The sequence below is a fragment of the Aricia agestis genome, chromosome 16 (assembly GCF_905147365.1).
Source record: "Aricia agestis chromosome 16, ilAriAges1.1, whole genome shotgun sequence".
In the NCBI taxonomy this organism is placed as follows: Eukaryota; Metazoa; Arthropoda; class Insecta; order Lepidoptera; family Lycaenidae; genus Aricia; species Aricia agestis.
This window is the reverse complement of record NC_056421.1, coordinates 13,146,186-13,163,617: the sequence shown is the minus strand read 5'-3', so window position 1 is coordinate 13,163,617 and position 17,432 is coordinate 13,146,186. Positions and strand designations below refer to the sequence as shown.

At 34.9% G+C, this 17,432-nt stretch overlaps 1 protein-coding gene across 1 annotated transcript; it reads right to left on the bottom strand.

The window, feature by feature from the left end:
* Positions 1 to 3,427: 3,427 nt before the first annotated feature.
* On the bottom strand, positions 3,428 to 12,273 carry LOC121734834 (connectin-like). The gene is made up of 3 exons (XM_042125460.1): positions 12,217 to 12,273; positions 4,110 to 5,155; positions 3,428 to 3,927 (listed from the first exon to the last, which is right to left on the bottom strand). The coding sequence occupies exons 2-3, from the start codon at positions 5,146 to 5,148 to the stop codon at positions 3,479 to 3,481; spliced, it is 1,488 nt and encodes a 495-aa protein (XP_041981394.1). The 5' UTR covers positions 5,149 to 5,155; positions 12,217 to 12,273; the 3' UTR covers positions 3,428 to 3,478.
* Between the last annotated feature and the right edge of the window lie 5,159 nt (positions 12,274 to 17,432).

The following is a 17,432-nucleotide window of genomic DNA, read 5'->3' as shown; positions in this document are numbered from 1 at the left end:
AGAAAAGCTTTATTTGCCTAATCTCTAAGCGATTCTAATGGATACTTTAAATATTCCTTGCAACCCAGCTCGAAAGAATACAGGCTAAGTCTGACGATAGTGAATCTGAAATCCTTCTGGTGACACACGTAGCCACTGCAATGTCTGTAGCTGTAGTCGCTCCAACTTCCATCAGATGTCTTTATTCATTTAACATATTTTTAAAGATTCTCTACACATGACCATGATGGGCAATCACTCACCATGATAGCCACCGCAGCTGCCTGTGTGTGTGTTTGTGGCGGACAGGATGTTAGCACAATCAACGCCGATCTTAGGCGATCATGGTCTCTACACGTTTGTTGTTGTCCATCGTTGCTGAAAGTGAAAACTCTTCATGTTTTGCTATGAGGGATAACCACAATTGTCACCATGATTGTGAAGCTATTCAGTATGCACAATCGAAGTCGATCATGAGCAATCATATACACATACTCTAAACCTATTAAAGGCTTCCTACCTACAAACCTACGTATTCATCTGTAATCGTCCATCATGGCCCGAGTGTTAGGCTTCGTTTCCACCGGAGATGAGCTGCGTTGCGAGGAATGTGTTTTACAAGAACTAACAAAATCGTTGCACTGAACGTGGTCAGGCAAATGAAGCTTTTCTATTGGTTCATAAAAACACATCTCCGCTCCGCTCATCCTCGCAAATGAAGCGTTTCTATTGGTTCTTAAAAACACGTTCATCGCATCGCAGCTTAGCTCAGCGCTGGTGGAAACGCAGCCTGAAGGCCGTATAAAACAAAAGTTAATCAAGAAGGCCATGACAATTTCCGCGGTACACTCGCTGGCCACGAATAGTTTATGCTGTGGCTCGTATGTCATTTTGATTTATTCTGTACGCTACTTCCGTGCCGGTCCCAAATACGAATTTAGTCGAGTTTCAGATTAGAATAAACTGTATTACTCTACTATACGACGCCCGCAACGCCGTTGCGCAAAATTGGTTTATCGCGCCGGAACCGTACATTTTCCCGGTACTTAGGAGGAAAAGCTAACACTGTTTTTCTATACAAACGTATTCCCCAATTTACTCCCTGGACAATGCGTCTAGACAAATGATTTTTTATACAATATTGGGATCTGTTAAATCTATGCTCCTACGTTCGATTTTTTCTAAATTTACTAATAAATAAAAAATATGACCCTTCAAAAATCGCAAAAAATTATCTTATATTATATATAAAATTCTCGTGTCACAATGTTAGGCCGCGTACTCCTCCGAAACGGCTTTGCTGATTTTAACCAAATTTTATATGCATATTCAGTGGGTCTGAGAATCGGCTACTGGGTACTTTTTATGTTGATAAGTGTATTTGTTGAATAAATTATAGTAAATTATTACAACTCGAGACTGACGGCGACCATTGTTTGTGCGACGGGATAGCGATGGACGTTGTCATGGTGACATACTTATTTAGTTACTTCAATAAAATAATAAGGGCGCAATACTTTATATGGCAAAGAAACGCTTGCCGGGACAGCTAGTAATTAGATATAAGGCTCTATTTTGAAGAAGGAATCAGAGGACTACGCAACCTCGATTTACTGTATCTGTCTCTATCACAATACACGTGCCGGCGCAGGGTGAAGCGTGATGGCAAAAGTCTCTTCGTTTAAATTATCTCCATACTCCATAACCAGCTAAATCGTTTCAGCGGCTTTGGCGTGAAGAGGTAAGAAATATACATACATTTTGCATTTATAATAATATTAGTTTGGAAAAAAAAAGAAAAAAATGTTACTCATTATTTTTTTTTACTGAAGTAATTAGTATTCCTAAAACCTCTTGCGATCCCCTAAAGAAGCTTCACAACCTCCTAGGGGTTGGAAAACAGTGTTTTAATCTGAATCAGACAAGAACTAACCATTGTATAAGTATCATCCGTATGTACATTATACAGTTTGGATCTTGTTAATAGTGAAAAGTTTAATAAGCACATAGCATACATATCGCAGCCAACTGGTTTAAATAGCCGTTCAATCAAACAGCTAGCCCTTTAACTGAACAACGCCATTCAGTCACACGGCTATACGTCGTTTCGCCGACTTGTTCACTGCAACATTCAACACTACAGCTAGATGACGCTTGGCCAACTAGTTAAATGTTAAATTAACAATGGTGACCATTAGCTTAGAGTTATTATTACACAAGCGTAAAGATAACAAGCAGATTTTATGTATTCTAACTCATTTTGAACACAAATGGCCTAAAACCTTGGTGATGCATTTCATAATCCCATAATTTCTCCTCGAATATTAGTTTAAATTTTGATTCACTCGTATGTGCTCACATAGACACATAATTTTTGTCTCTTTGATAATACTTATAACGTATATTTACGAAAAATATTTATATACAACCACATAACACCGGTTATTTGACGCCATATTGTAAACAAAACGCACCTAGCGCGGTGGTGAGCGCTGAACTAATTCAATCAAACGGCGGCTTTTGAGCGACTTAAATATTCAATTAAAAACCCAGACGATTTGAACGGCTATTTAAACTAGTTGGCTGCGACATACACACCAAAGAAATTTCAAGGAATTACATAAAAATTTCAAAGATGACCATATTTTGTAGATATGCACTAGAATTTTACTGGAGATTTAAATAGAAATAAGCTTCCATGCATTGCCATTACGTAGGTGCATCAAGCGTGAAATATGTTAAAATAAATTTCGAAATGTTAGCTCTCTTCTATTGAGGACGATTGAAGTGTGGCTCTGAAAGTGCTTACATATTTCCTGCAAAATGGAATGACTTAGTTTTATCTGACAGAGTGTAAAGTACTTTAGATTCTTTATTTTTGCTATTGCTATCCATGAACAAGAAATATAAAAAAATAACAAGAGAATTCTTGAATAATGATTAAAGTATTTTTTTATCTGTAAATGAAATTAATAAGGGAAACAGAATTTTGTGTGAATAATCAAAATTACAGAAGTTATCGTTTAATCCAACAAAAATGTCACAATAATATTATGTCTGTAAGTGTTATTTACAATAATTGTGTACGATTGTTAAATTATAACGTACTTAATTCGTATACAAACTGTGAAAAAGTTCCTTGTGCTGAAGATGAAACCAATAATTAAAGATAGGATTTACATTTTACACCGACAATTTTCGTCACCAATTCTAGAAATATACCTTAAGAAACATTCATTATACCTATCTAAAATTGTATCTTAATGTTAACAGTCTGAGAAAAGATGTAGATTTTAACACAAAATTGGCACTTAAAGTAACTACAATCATTATATTTACAAATTGAGAACACAATTTAGTATTATCTATAATAGTAATTACATCTATTTTAAATCGTGTCGTTTCAAAAATTAATCTTGTATTATTTTATACAACAGAATGATATAAGTTTCATAACAATAATTATATTTACAAACGTTTAATTAATGTTTAAAATACCCTAAGTGAAATAGAAAAGGAACAATAAGCTGCCGAATATACATTCAACCATAGTTCCCTTATTAGCATAATTAATTTCTTGGAATCTTAGAGGCCTTGTATTATGATCAAAAGGCTTTACATAGTCTACTACAAACGGAAGTTTGGTAGTTTCTGGCTTAGGAACTGGGCATGGTAGAGACTCTGGTGATATTTTGAATACATTTCTGATACCACTTTTAGATTTGTTTTTAATGTCTTTATTTACTTTAACGCCTTCATTTTCTTCTATGTTTTTGATTGCGATATTCGATTCTCCTCTATTTTCTAGTCTGTTAAAAGCAGAAGTAACTATCCGTTCATCATCTTGGCATGTTACTTTTAAAAGCGAGTCTTTAGTGCTTTTACTGTCAGTTTCGTCCCTGAGTGTGTACATCCATTTCAACCTACAGTCACAGATGAATTTGTTACCTGTAAATAAAATATAAAGTTAGTTCTTCGTCATAATGCCAATTTATCAAAAATGGGAATTTAATAAAATACTTATAGTAAAGTACGGCATTATTACATTACGGCTTTATATTAATAACAATATTTTTTTATTACGATCACTAGAGCTAATAATCTTTTACATGAAATGAGAATAAAATTACCTTCAAGTTGTAAGCTGCTGTTTGATGGTTTCAAATTATCCAGAATGGGTTTAATGTCATCGTAAGTAATTTTGTGTAAGTGATTCGAGCTCAAATCCAATACGCTCAATCCCCTAACTCCAGCGAATAAATCCGCAGGAATCGAGGCCAAATTATTATTATCGAGGGATAATTTCCTAAGTTGCGAGAGGCCATCGAACGCCCTGGCCGATACGTATTTGATATCGTTATAGGACAGAAGTAACTCTTGCAAGTTCCAGAGTTCGGCAAAAGTGAACTCAGTCAAATTGTAAATATGGTTTCTTCTAAGATCCAATTTCCGCAAATTGGCCAATCCATCAAAGGTATGTCGGTTTAAGGAGAAAATACTATTCCTGTTCAGATCTAATTCCAATAGATTGAACGTATGTTGAAACGCTCCATCATTTATGTAGGAAATATTATTCTTGGTGAACATCAATTTCTGTAATTTCGGTACATCAAAGAACGTGTCCCTGCCTATTTCAAGTATCGTGTTCTCCTCCAAATTTATCACTGTCAGGTTGGGAAGGTGGGCGAACGCGTAGGGCTTCAAAGCCTCTATTTGGTTTGACGTTAGCGTCGCCTCCTTTAAATTCGTCAGATTGGCGAAAGCGTATGAGCTCACGTTTGCAATGTTTCCGTATTTGATATTAATATGTTTGAGCCTCTGTAAATACTGGAGCGGTTTTGTTGGGACGTAGTTCATAGCGCCGTCTACCCTTACATTGAACGACAAACTTTGCAATAAAGGTTGGGAAGCAAAACTTTTCCAGATGGGGTCGTCTCTAGGTATTCCTCCATTAAACACCCAACACTCCGCTTTCGTCGCATTTCTAGGTTCTCTCGTATTTTCACAATAGCAATGCACTTTTGATTCTCGATCTGAGACGTCGCAGATATTCTTTTGGAAGCCATTTTTTTCTTTTCGCCTTTTATTCTCGGCCGGAACGGCTGTTGACATTTCGTTGGCGAACACGAGTATCATTGTTAAATAAACAGTCGCTAGTCGATGCTCCATATTTTATCTGTAACAAGCAAAAATAATATTTAAATATAAAGTACTGTATTCTTTATCGAAGTGTAATCTTCTACGTGTCTAGATAAATTTAAATAAATATATTTTTTTGCAAGTTTACATAGGGGGATAGGTGGCACGTTCCATTCTTAATTTTTAGAACAACAAGACAATAATACTTTAATATCATAATATTATCATTTGTCTTATGAGAAGTAAATAAGGTAACTAATAAATAATAATATCATTATCGTTCGGCTAAAATTACAACATCCGGTGAAATGTGATACACAAATAATAAAAATATCAAAAGAAAATATTTGATTGATTGCTTGTTTCTTTGAAAACAAATATAATCCTAAACTTCTGTATTGGTTTTAGCAGAAATAAGTAACATAATATCTGTTCAGTTGTACGGGAAAGGATTATTTTCTTTCAGATAAAAATTAAATCGTTTTCTTTTGTTCGCGAAAACTTACAGGCACAATCTAAATGTAAGTAATAATATTTTCCTTGATAGTAATAATATTATTATTCACAACAATATCAATTAACAAAACAACTTATAACAGTTTATGGTTTATAATGTTTTATTAATTTAATTTATAGTTGGTAACATCTGATATATATTCAAAAAACGTTTACTAAGATTATTTAGAGCAAGTTGACTACACACGAAGGCACAAAACAAGACGTCTGGAAACAATTCATTTTGACTTAATTACGTAAAGTTAGTACAGTAAGGTAAGCGTTAAGTGGACTTAGTTGAGTCCTCACGTGAAGTTGGCCTAAGTGACTACCTACGTCCAGTGGCGTAGCTCGGTAAACGAGGACCCTGGGGCAAAAAATAAAGTAGGGCCCCAAACGCTTCTGGTTTGGATTGGGTTCCAACTTTATAAACTCAACACGTAAAACTTGGAACTTGAAAATCGTGTAAGCTTAGTTTTGCAAGATTAAATAATATAATTTTACTTAAATTACACATCGAAAATATTATATCTCGGAAATAAATGAACGGTTACAAAATATTAAAAATATTTTATAGAATGTAAATCAGCAATTGAGGGGCTCCTTAAGCCCAGACGCCACCCCACCTTGCTCCTTATTAGTTACGCCACTGCTTACGTCACTCGCTTGTCTTCAGAATTAAGAGGTCACGGGTTCTCAAACTTCGTGTGTATCGAAGTTTTGAAACAATGTAACTTTAGCATGGAGTATACATACTTTTAATCTCTACTTGTTTCCACGTTAAACTTTCTGACAAGTGATCAAGCTTGTTGTTGAGAATTTCAGGAATTCGCAGCTATGTTATGTGCACCTTTTATTATGTAAGGACTAAGGTTCAACCATAGATATAGATCAAGATAGATACCGCATGTCGCTTCATTTGTATGAAAACGAGCGTGCAACTTTTTTCCTACCTACTGTGACGTACCGATGATAAGAAACGTGTCAATTATCTAGGCTAACGTTGCTATTTGAATTTCTACAATTCAATACGGCACAATTAGGCATTTAGGCATTTTTAAAATTCCGATTGACATCCGATTCCGATAGCAGTAAAGCACAGACTTTCGAAAGACGAGCATTGCTCGATCGTTTGGGAATGCGGTATTTATATTGATCTATGTCTGTGGGTTGAAAAACATGATGATGATTGATGATAAATAAGAGACTGACTCTCTGTCAGTTTTTACCTTGATGCTGAAGCGATTTTGGCAAAATCTTGATACAAATACAATTCTAGGAAATATAATATAATATCTATCGGATAGAATTAAAATAAAAAAGGCAGATAAAAATATGCGGTCAAAAATAAAAACCTCAATGCATATTGCATGGCTGACGATATTTTTTCTATCAGGCATGCCCACGCCGACTAAAATAATTCACTCAAATTGAAAATGCTGACTGCCAAATCCTGTAGTTATTTTGCTTTACAAAAACACAGCGTCGAAAAGTTTTAACGAAATTTTTAAATTATTCCGTGCAGGTATAGTTTGAAAAGTGAGACTAGCTAGCATAATATTAGACCTTGTTTATATGCTCATGTCTATGATTGTGTCGGAGACCTAACATGGTGAATCCATAATAATGTTTTCTATGATGAAAACAAGCAATGGAACAGCAAAAAATGGAAAGGGCGTAAGCGACAAAATGGTTTTTCGGGTCGCGTAATTTAAAAACCATAAATACATTTCATATAAGCTATGGGCAAATTAAAGTGTATGCTTGAACCAATCTATGTACAAATTTTGGAAGCTTAAATCACTCTCCTCTGTTGGCAAAATAGGAATCCCTTTTTTTATAGAGGTCTTTTTGATTGATTATTCTGTGTTATAAAAGTTGACCAATCGTGTTATGGGTAATTCAAAATTGCTGAGAAAAATCGATATCGCTACAGCCCAATTATCATGGCGTCGCCTTAAAATTGTATTTTCTCGTGTTATAAATAAAGTTCAGTTTTCAATGACTCATATAAATTACATCGCATTGTATCTTCACCTTGCGTTGCACTGTGAAACCAGCCTCAGGCCATGAATTCATTAATTACATTTAGTACAGTCAATCAGCAGCTGTAGCATTTTCTGCTCGCGCGTTAGACTATAAGCATAATATTAAAAATATTCTTGCGTATATTATTGTACTAAGAAAATAAAATAAAGAAGATCATAATATTACATGTAACCTTAATTTAAAATAAGAAGTTTATAATAAGTAATCATTTTAATATCGGAGAACGAAGAAGCATTCTCTTTCTAGCTCAATAATCAAGGAGATATATTAGACCTGAAAATTTCAAAAGATATAATCGCTTATCCAATTACTTTCCCTTTAATGTTACATGTCGCTTCAAAGACGTTTGAAATTCACATCTTTGGGAAAAGGTATTTGACAGAAAAAAGCTTTTTTATGTAAGACAATAATATTATTTATTTCGAACAATATCCCCAAAGATGTCTGCCACAAAAATACGCCAAAAGATGCTTACTTTTCCTTCACAGGATGTAAACAACCTGTCGTTTTGTATTTTCAAAGAACCATGTTTTAGGGTCTCGTAGTATAAGGAAAAATCATTTTGTTGATGCCAACTAATAGCGTAATAATCTTACGGAACCCGAGGTACGTGAGTCCGAAAGAGCTTAACTAATTCGTTTCTTCTTTCATGATATGGCAAAGAGTGATTATAATAATCAAGAGTTAGTAACAGTCAAAACCCCTCTTTTTGTCGAGGGTTAAAATGCATCGTTTTGCATCAAGCATCAACGCTTCACGTTGCAATGTAAAGAGAAATCTGTCGCAAACACACAGACATCAAAATAGTCCGTATATTCTTCATTTCAACATCCCTCTATATTTTCTCTCATTTAATTTGAACCTTCTTGTTTTTCTTTTCCAAATTCATCAAAAAATCGTTATTTTACGCTGGTTTTGTAAACATTCATTTGCATTCTCATCTAATTACAAGTTGAATCTTGGCGAAATGACTTGGAATAATTTAATATGACAACTTCATACACGACAACATCTAACAAGGTTTTCGAGGAAAATTGCGTTACGACTTTGCAAATACAATTTGGCCGTATTATTCAGCTTCTGTTACGAATATTCAAAAAAATATTATGCGACCTTCATGTAAGATGCTGAAATACATTGCTATAACAAACATTTAGACTTTAGACTTTACGCAACTGTATTGCACGCAACCGTACATTTTTCCGGGACAAAAAGTATCCTATGTATTCCTGGGACTCAAAGTATCTTACCAAATTTCAGCAAAACCCGTTCAGCGGTTTGGGCTTGAAGAGGTGACTGACAGACATACTTCCGCATTTATAATATGTCTTCAATTCATGGATTCAACAAAAAAACGGCTTTGCACTGTAGGAGTACCGACAGAAGTTAAAAAAAAACAGCAGAAACAATTTTTAGCGCGATAGAAAGCGGGGTAGATACATTATTTTCTATGCCGCGCCGGCTGTCTACTATCTCTTCGTCTTATAACATTTGATCAGACGCGAGTTTAAAATTTTTACGTATCCCAAAAGAGTGCAAAGAATTTTTTTTCTTCAAAAACCTAAAACCAATTTTTACAAAGTTAAGAATTTATTATCTTGTTTTCCTTTCTCGTCACATAGACAAACAAATATACGTATACAAGCATCTTATAATCCACACTAATATAATAAATTCGGAAGTGTGTCTGTCTATCTCTCTATTTATCGGTCTGTCTGTCTATTAGCACATCATCCCCAATCCGCTAAATTGATTTTCCTGAATTCTTTTTCCATTGATTTGGTATGGAGGCACCTTGAGTTCCAAAAAGGACGTAGGATATTTTTTATCCCGAAAAATATACGGTTCCCGCGCGACAAACGAATTTTGGCGTCATCTAGTCTAAATCTATATAGGTATTATATAAAACTCAAAGGTGACTGACTGACTGATTGACATAGTGATCTATCAACGCACAGCCCAAACCACTGGACGGATCGGGCTGAAATTTGGCATGCAGGTAGATGTTATGACGTAGGCATCCGCTAAGAAAGGATTTTGATAAATTCCAACCCCAAGGGGTTTAAATAGGGAATGAAAGTTTGTATATAATAATACTTCTTAACGCGAGCGAAGCCGCGGGCAAAAGCTCGTATATTATATAACTCAAAAGTGACTGACTGACTGACATAGTGATCTATCAACGCACAGCCCAAACCACTGGACGGATCGGGCTAAACTTTATCATGCAGGTAGATGTTATGACATAGGCATCCGCTAATAAAGCATTTTGATCAGTTCTATGCCCAAGGGGATAAAATAGGGGATGAAAGTTTGTATGAAACTTTGTAAATTTTAAACCGATCGGGCTGACACTTTGATACGAAGCCGCGGGCAAAAGCTAGTTTATAATATACTAGATGACGCCCGCAACTCCGTTGCGCCAAAATTAGTTTATCGCATGGGAACCGTACATTTTTCCGGTATAAAAACTATCCTATGTCCTTTCTCGGGACTCAAAGTATATCCATGCCAAATTTCAGCAAAATCGGTTCAGCGGTTCGCGCGTGAAGAGGTGAAAGACAGACAGACAGACAGACACACTTCCGCATTTATAATATTAGTATGGAAGTATGAATGTGTGCATAACATTATGCTCGTAACATTAATGGACAATTAAGTAGTAAAACGTAATTTTAACGCGGTTAAAACGTTTGAATGGAACACAAAATTTGAGTGGCACATTTTGTTTAGACGCCATACAAAATCAGAGCAACATTTAACATTGTAGCGATGTTAAATGTTGCTCTAGTTGGGTGGATTTGAAATGAAAAATATATTTTTTTAAACTAGATGACGCCCGCAACTCCGTTGCGTCAAAATTCGTTTATTCGAATATTTTTCGGGGATAAAAAAAATTATAATAATATCTATGGAACCACGTCAGTCTGGCCCCGTGGTAAGTACCTGAAGGACTTGTGTTACGGAATTATATTTAATACTTTTATACTTTACATATATTTAAGATTTTTATTATATGATACACATATTTAATACACATCCATGACCCAGGAACTTTGAAAACTTTTTGTTCCGCCGGCGGGATTCGAACCCGCGGCCCCCGGCTTGAGCTACCAACAGCCCACCAACTGAGCCACAGAGGTCGTCATAAAAGTATTCTGTGTCCTTTCCCGGGAATCAAAGTATCCCTATACCAAATTCAGCAAAATCGGTTCAGAGGTTTGTGCGTGAAGAGGTAACAGACAGACAAACAGACAGACAGACAGATAGGACAGACACAAGGGCTCCGCCCTTCGTGGCACATGGTCGATTTTTTAAATAGATGTAGCCGGAAATTTCATTGCACTGAAATTTGTTTTTCAAGCTGGAACCGTACATTTTTCTAAGATAAAAACAATCCCGGTTATTCTCCCGGAACTCATATCTGTTTTTAAACAGAGTTTATACGTGGGAGAGCCATGCTTCGGCACGAATGGGCCGGCTCGACCGGAGAAATACCACGTTCTCACAGAAAACCGGCGTGAAACAGCGCTTGCGCTGTGTTTCGCCGAGTGAGTGAGTTTACCGGAGGCCCAATTCTCTTCCCTATCCTCCCCTTTTCCCTTCCCTTCCCATCCCTACCCTCCCCTATTATCCTATTCCCTCATAAAAGGCTGGCAACGCACCTGCAGCTCTTCTGATGCTGCGAGTGTCCATGGGCAACGGAAGTTGCTTTCCATCAGGTGACCCGTTTGCTCGTTTGCCCCCTTATTTCATAAAAAAAAAAATCTTCAACTTCGACTTAGAAATAATATAATTAATATACTAGAATTTAAATAGACACTTAATAATATTATTATATAAAGTGGATAGTAATTACGAGTAGTACACGCTATAAGATTATTTTGTTTTTGACTATTTTTAGGATTTTTTCTAAGCGGGGTGATGAATCGGAGTTGGTCAATTCTCAAACAGCAAGATTGCAAAAGATTCGCAATATTAATATACCAATGAGTAACATATTAATTTATATTATAATTAATATTTTCGTTTTAATTTTGAACTGATTCTCCTAGAAACAGAACGCCAGAAGGCATCGCAAAAGATACCGGAAAATAATTGCGTACCGGTATTTTAAATACATAATTTCAACTGTTGAATTAATAATTGAAATATTAAGCAACATTTAAAACAATCAGTATTCCATGACTACACATTAAGTTATTAAATTTTGAAATGTATTCCTTCTTAAAAATAATTTTTCATTTCATTTTACATACATAAATCGTTCGTTTTGCACGACTGCAATTATTAAACAAGTCGATATACAAACTTACTTTTGTATATTAATTATTGTAGTCGTGTAGAATAACGAAATATGTATAAATATTTATTATTGTACACGTATATACGGGACTACAATAATTATACAAGTTATAAAAATATTAAGTCCAATTGTATAATATCCTTCACTATAACAGAACTAAAATTATTATAGATAAAAAAAATTTGCGTCCAGTTGTATAATAATTTACACTATACAAGACTACAATTATACAAGATATACAAACTTACTTCCTCACAATCCACTCACAACACTCGCGCAGGGCGTCCGTCCCTCTTGCCGCCCTGTGGCTAACTGAGGGCTGTGCTGAGCTGAGGGGAGATTATGGGGAATTAATAAACGATGTCCTGTGAGATCCTGGGAAATTCTTTATTGTGGTCTTTTATAAGGAGCAGACTTAAGGCCAATTCAGACTCCAACGCAACGCGTAGATACATTTCTAAATGTGTATGGATTTGACAGATTTGCAAGATGTGTCACGCAATTGAAGTCTGTCAATTCATTACAATTATTTAGAAATGCATGTACGCGTCGCTTTGCGGTCTGAATTGACACTATAATATTATGGTGTATGCATATTCATGGTGCATATCCATAAATTTTATTTTTAGCACGAAAAAATGAGTTACAGATGTTTTGGGCGTGGCCTATTGCCTTAGTAGGCAAAAAAAAAATTAAAACATGAAAGTCAATTATTGTCTCACTTTCAGCGCTACTATTTTTACAGTAAACTCTACAAAATTGACAGTCTAAAATATTTCGTTGCAACTATTTAGTAATCTGTGCACTAAATTAATTATTATCATCAGCTCTATAATATGTCCGTCCGTCCGTAAAGAGCGTCCGTGGCCTAATGGGTAGACCTTCGGTTCGCACTCCTAGAGGGTGCAGGTTCGAACCCGGGTGGAGGTGTGTACCTATGACACCTGTAGGTACACCTATGAGACATTTTCTGATCTCAAGTACTTAATACGGACGCTCGTACGGTGAAAGAAAATATCGTGAGGAAACCCGCACATAGTTGGTCCCAGACGTATTGACTAGTTCTTTCCTCTGGACTAGGCTGACTATGATGCGAGAATGCCGTATGTCCTTGGGCAAACATACGGACATTTAAAAATCTTGTCCCAGGCACTACTTTGAGGAGTGGTTACTTCGCTCTGCAAAATACTGTATAAATCATCCACAACTGATGTAAAGGCCTAGTATATAATGTCACACCAGAGTTCCAACTTCCATAATATCCGTATCTAATATTTTGTATATCGACGGTGGAAAGGCAAAAGTTACCAAGCGACATATAGCTATTTTTACAGGAGAGCCGTTTAAAGATTCATTTTTTCTTTAAAAAAATCGTAGAAAATTAGCTATTAGAGATATTTTAAAAATTCCAACGGATTTTTAAAGTATTTTAATGCCTTTATTAGTTGGTTTATTAAATAAAAGGTATTTCTGTATACTTAGCGTAGAAGTGGCGTTTGGTTACAATTTACCTAAATTTAGAAGCAGGTAAAAGTTACCAACCGACAAAAACGTTTTATCTTTCAATCTAGTAAAGATATCTAAATATATATTTTTTTCCAAATGGTTCGAAGCAAAAAGGGTTAAGTAGAGATTTTTTTTATTATTTGAACAAGCAAAGGGGTCTAAATTTCATAATATTCCATTATTATAACAAGCAATATTTACTATACGACAAATAAAATTATGTTAGTGTAAGTAATTATTTACTTGCCGCCAAATAAATTTGAGCTAGAACTCAAAAGTTTTTACTTTTTAGACTCAGTGAGGAAATTTGCTCAGTTTAGTAATTATGCTGCAATCGAAAATAACTAAAGTTAAACTCTTAAAGAAAAATCTATCAAGTATACAATATTTTAAATTATACTTTTGAATAAATAATTTTCAAACAAATAATTGAAGCCGAGTTTTTCGGTAAAAACAATGTTCAGTATTCCAATGAACCGTAACTTACTTACCGACTTCTAAAATGTATGAAGATTGAGTACAGATAATATTATAGTTTAGGCTTAGTCCAATCGTAAAAATCGGCCAAGTGTGAGTTTGAATCGTGCACAACTCGAAGGGTTCCGTACCATTATAGAGCAAAAATAGGCTAAAATAGGTTTTTTTTGTATGGGATTATTTATCAATTTTATTTTAATTTTATTATTAATTATAAAAGTATAAATACAATTGAGTATTTTGTGAACATTTCAAGTGCCTAGCTGTTGCCATTATTGATATCTAGCAAAAAAGGCCAAAATATCAGGTTTGTTGTATGGGAAAATATTTTTTTTTAGAATTTGTTGTTACAGTGGCAACGGAAATACACTATCTGTAAAAATGATCTAGCTGTAGCCGTTCTTGAGATACAGACTGGAGACAGACAGACATCGAAGTTTTAGTAATAGGGTCCCGTTTTTACCCTTTGGGTATGGAACCCTAAAAATGCACTACTGTAAAATAAGAATTATATAACACTTTTTAGTTTATTCATAAGAATATTATTAATTTTGTTTTTGCCAAGGAAGTCAGTTCCAATTTTTTGTTTGAAAATAATTTATTTTTCTCTTTTTTACGGCTAGTCAACAAGGAACCCTTATTAGTTTCGGTCTGTCCGTCTGTCTGTCCATCTGTCTGTCCGTCTATCTGTCCGTCTGTCTGTCCGCGCCTACAAAGCTGTATTTCGGCATGAATGTACATCTTAATCAAACCAACAAAATGGTAAGTATATAAAACCTTTAATTATTTTTTTGTGGTACCTTCGATACACATTAAGCGGAGGTGATTTATTTTTTCCGCGTCCATCCCAACGTGTGGAGTGTCGTTGGATAGGTTTTTTAAAAATATTATGAGTATTCAAAGACCATTTTCCGATTAAGGGATCCATTTGTGAAATATGAAGTTTTAAAGTGGAACAAATCGCGAGTCTAGTGTCCCCCCCTTCTACCAGCTAAACGGTTCCTTCTGGAGATGTGAAAAAATTCACTGGGGTAAGAAATATGCTGAATTTAAAAGGAAAACTATCACGGCTAAGAAGACATTCATGAGTTATTGAGTATTCGATCAACTAAAAAATTGTATTCGTCGAAGTACAAAGGAAATTTTCGTTCAAACTTCAAATTCCTTTGAATGTAACTGAGATGATGTTATTAGTAATTTAAAACACGTTATAAATGTACATTCATTAACTATACAAAAATTATCAAATACTAGCGGTACTACGGAACCCTATAGGCTATATTGCGCGTGGCCCGACACTCACTTGGCCGGTTTTTTTTCGTGTCCATCCCAAAACATTTTCATTTCAAAAATCATTTTCCGATTTCGGGGTCCATTTGTGAAATATGAAGTTTTAAAGTGGAAAAATACGTAAGAGTCCAGTGCCTCGCCCCCCCCCATTCTACTGTGATGTGAAAATATTCACGGGAGAAGCAAAGATGCTGAATTTAAAAAGAAATCACTCACGGCTAAGAAGTCTTAACAAGTTATTTAGTAATAGTCGATGACATAAACAAAATGTATGAAAAGTATAAAGGAATTTTTCGCTAAAATTCCTTTAAATGTTACTGAGATGGTGAAAAATTATCAAAATCTTGCGTTACTACGGAACCCTATATTGCGCGTGGTCCGATACGCACTTGGCTGGTTTTGTTAGTTACCTAGATGTCCATTACGCATATATTATATATTGTACGCAGTCAGTGGTGAATAATTTTATCTATGTGTATATAACTACCAAGAGAGTTAACTATACCTGGGTGTATTTAAAAAAAAATACACATTATTTTGATGTGATTGATTGATGACCATGAGAAGTACCAATGATAGGGTCAGGATTGACGGTGCGTGCAGCGTGGCATAATAACTTTATGGTGATGATGATGACAATTGATGAAATTGATATATTGGCATATTATTATGCTTAAATGCTGAAATCCCTGAACATCTATCTATGAGGATTGAAAAGTTCTGTACAGCACCTTCGGAACCAAGCTATACATTTTTGCAGAATGTTACTTTTTGGTAGTACATAATATATGTTTGAAATCCTTTAGAAAAAGTCAAAATCACTATAACGGTAATACCCCTGTACAATGTACATGTTTCCTTACAATTTTTAAGGAGTTGCCTCGATTCATCGTGGATCATCAATCACAACTTTTGTGAACGTGGTACCAAATTTCAACTATGTCATATACAACAACAGAAGTATTTTAAAAATCGGTCTACAAATAGTGGAGTTATCCGCGAACAAACATAACTAAATAAAGAACATACTATCGAATTGAGAACCCTCCTCTTATTTTGGAAGTCGGTTCAAAATAAAAAGACGATTCTCTTCACAAATTCGTTTATTTTATAATCAGCTTTTGCTACGGAATCAGTAAAATATTTGGTATGAGTTTATTATAAAATTAATATAAGAACTTACCACATCGGTAAGTTCTTATATTCATAACAGAAAACTCAAAAAAACAAATTAGCTGGAAAATAATAATTTTAATAGATACCAAGTGTCGTATCGCACAAAACAGTAGTAAGGAAATGCGCGAGAGCGCGCACGCTGGTTGCCTAAGCGACAGTGGAACTACGACTGATCGAAAAAACCGTTACTATCCACCATATTAGGTATGATTTACAGCGGGGACAAGCGACAACGCGTCAAGTGTTTGTTTGGGCTTACCACATTTAAAATTAAATAATTATTTCAGCAATTGGTATCCAAGTAACAAAATTTATAGGTTAAACGGCAGGTAAAAGGTTACCAAGCGCCACCTATTATCTTAGTTTCGGCGAGTAAAATTTACTATATCGAATTTTTGATATGATTACGGTTTGTTAAAAAATACTTAACGACAGAAAAAATATCTCAAGGGTTTGTAAAAGAGTCCGAAATACCAAAAATAAATAAATGTATTTTAGGTAAAACGTCCCAAGTACCTAATTGATACCATCAGTGGAAAGGCACAAATTACTAACTGTAGTTTGAATTAAAAACGTGTAAAGCCAAAAATTACAGTTTGACCCCTAGTGTCGCTTGGTAACTTTTGCCTTTCCACCGTCGATATGATCGGTCAAATGATACACCCCTTTTTTCATTCGGAATTTTTTTTATTCGGAAGTTTCAATTATTGGCCACTTGAAGAACACACCAAACTTGTTCGAAAAATAAATAGATTCGAAAGGTAAACACTCTATTTCAATCTAAATAAAACGGAAAATTATTTCTAGGTAAGAATCTAAATTTAACAGCGATATAAAACATACTAACATATTCGGACGCCATTAAGTCGGTGAAGAAATAAAACGGTATTGCCACCATTATAAAATTCATGGTCTCTAAACGCTGAACTGTTTTACATGCGGAATTGAAGACCACATAGGTTCTATTCTCATACTTCGAATGTCGCTTCGAAAGTCATTTTATACAAACACACAG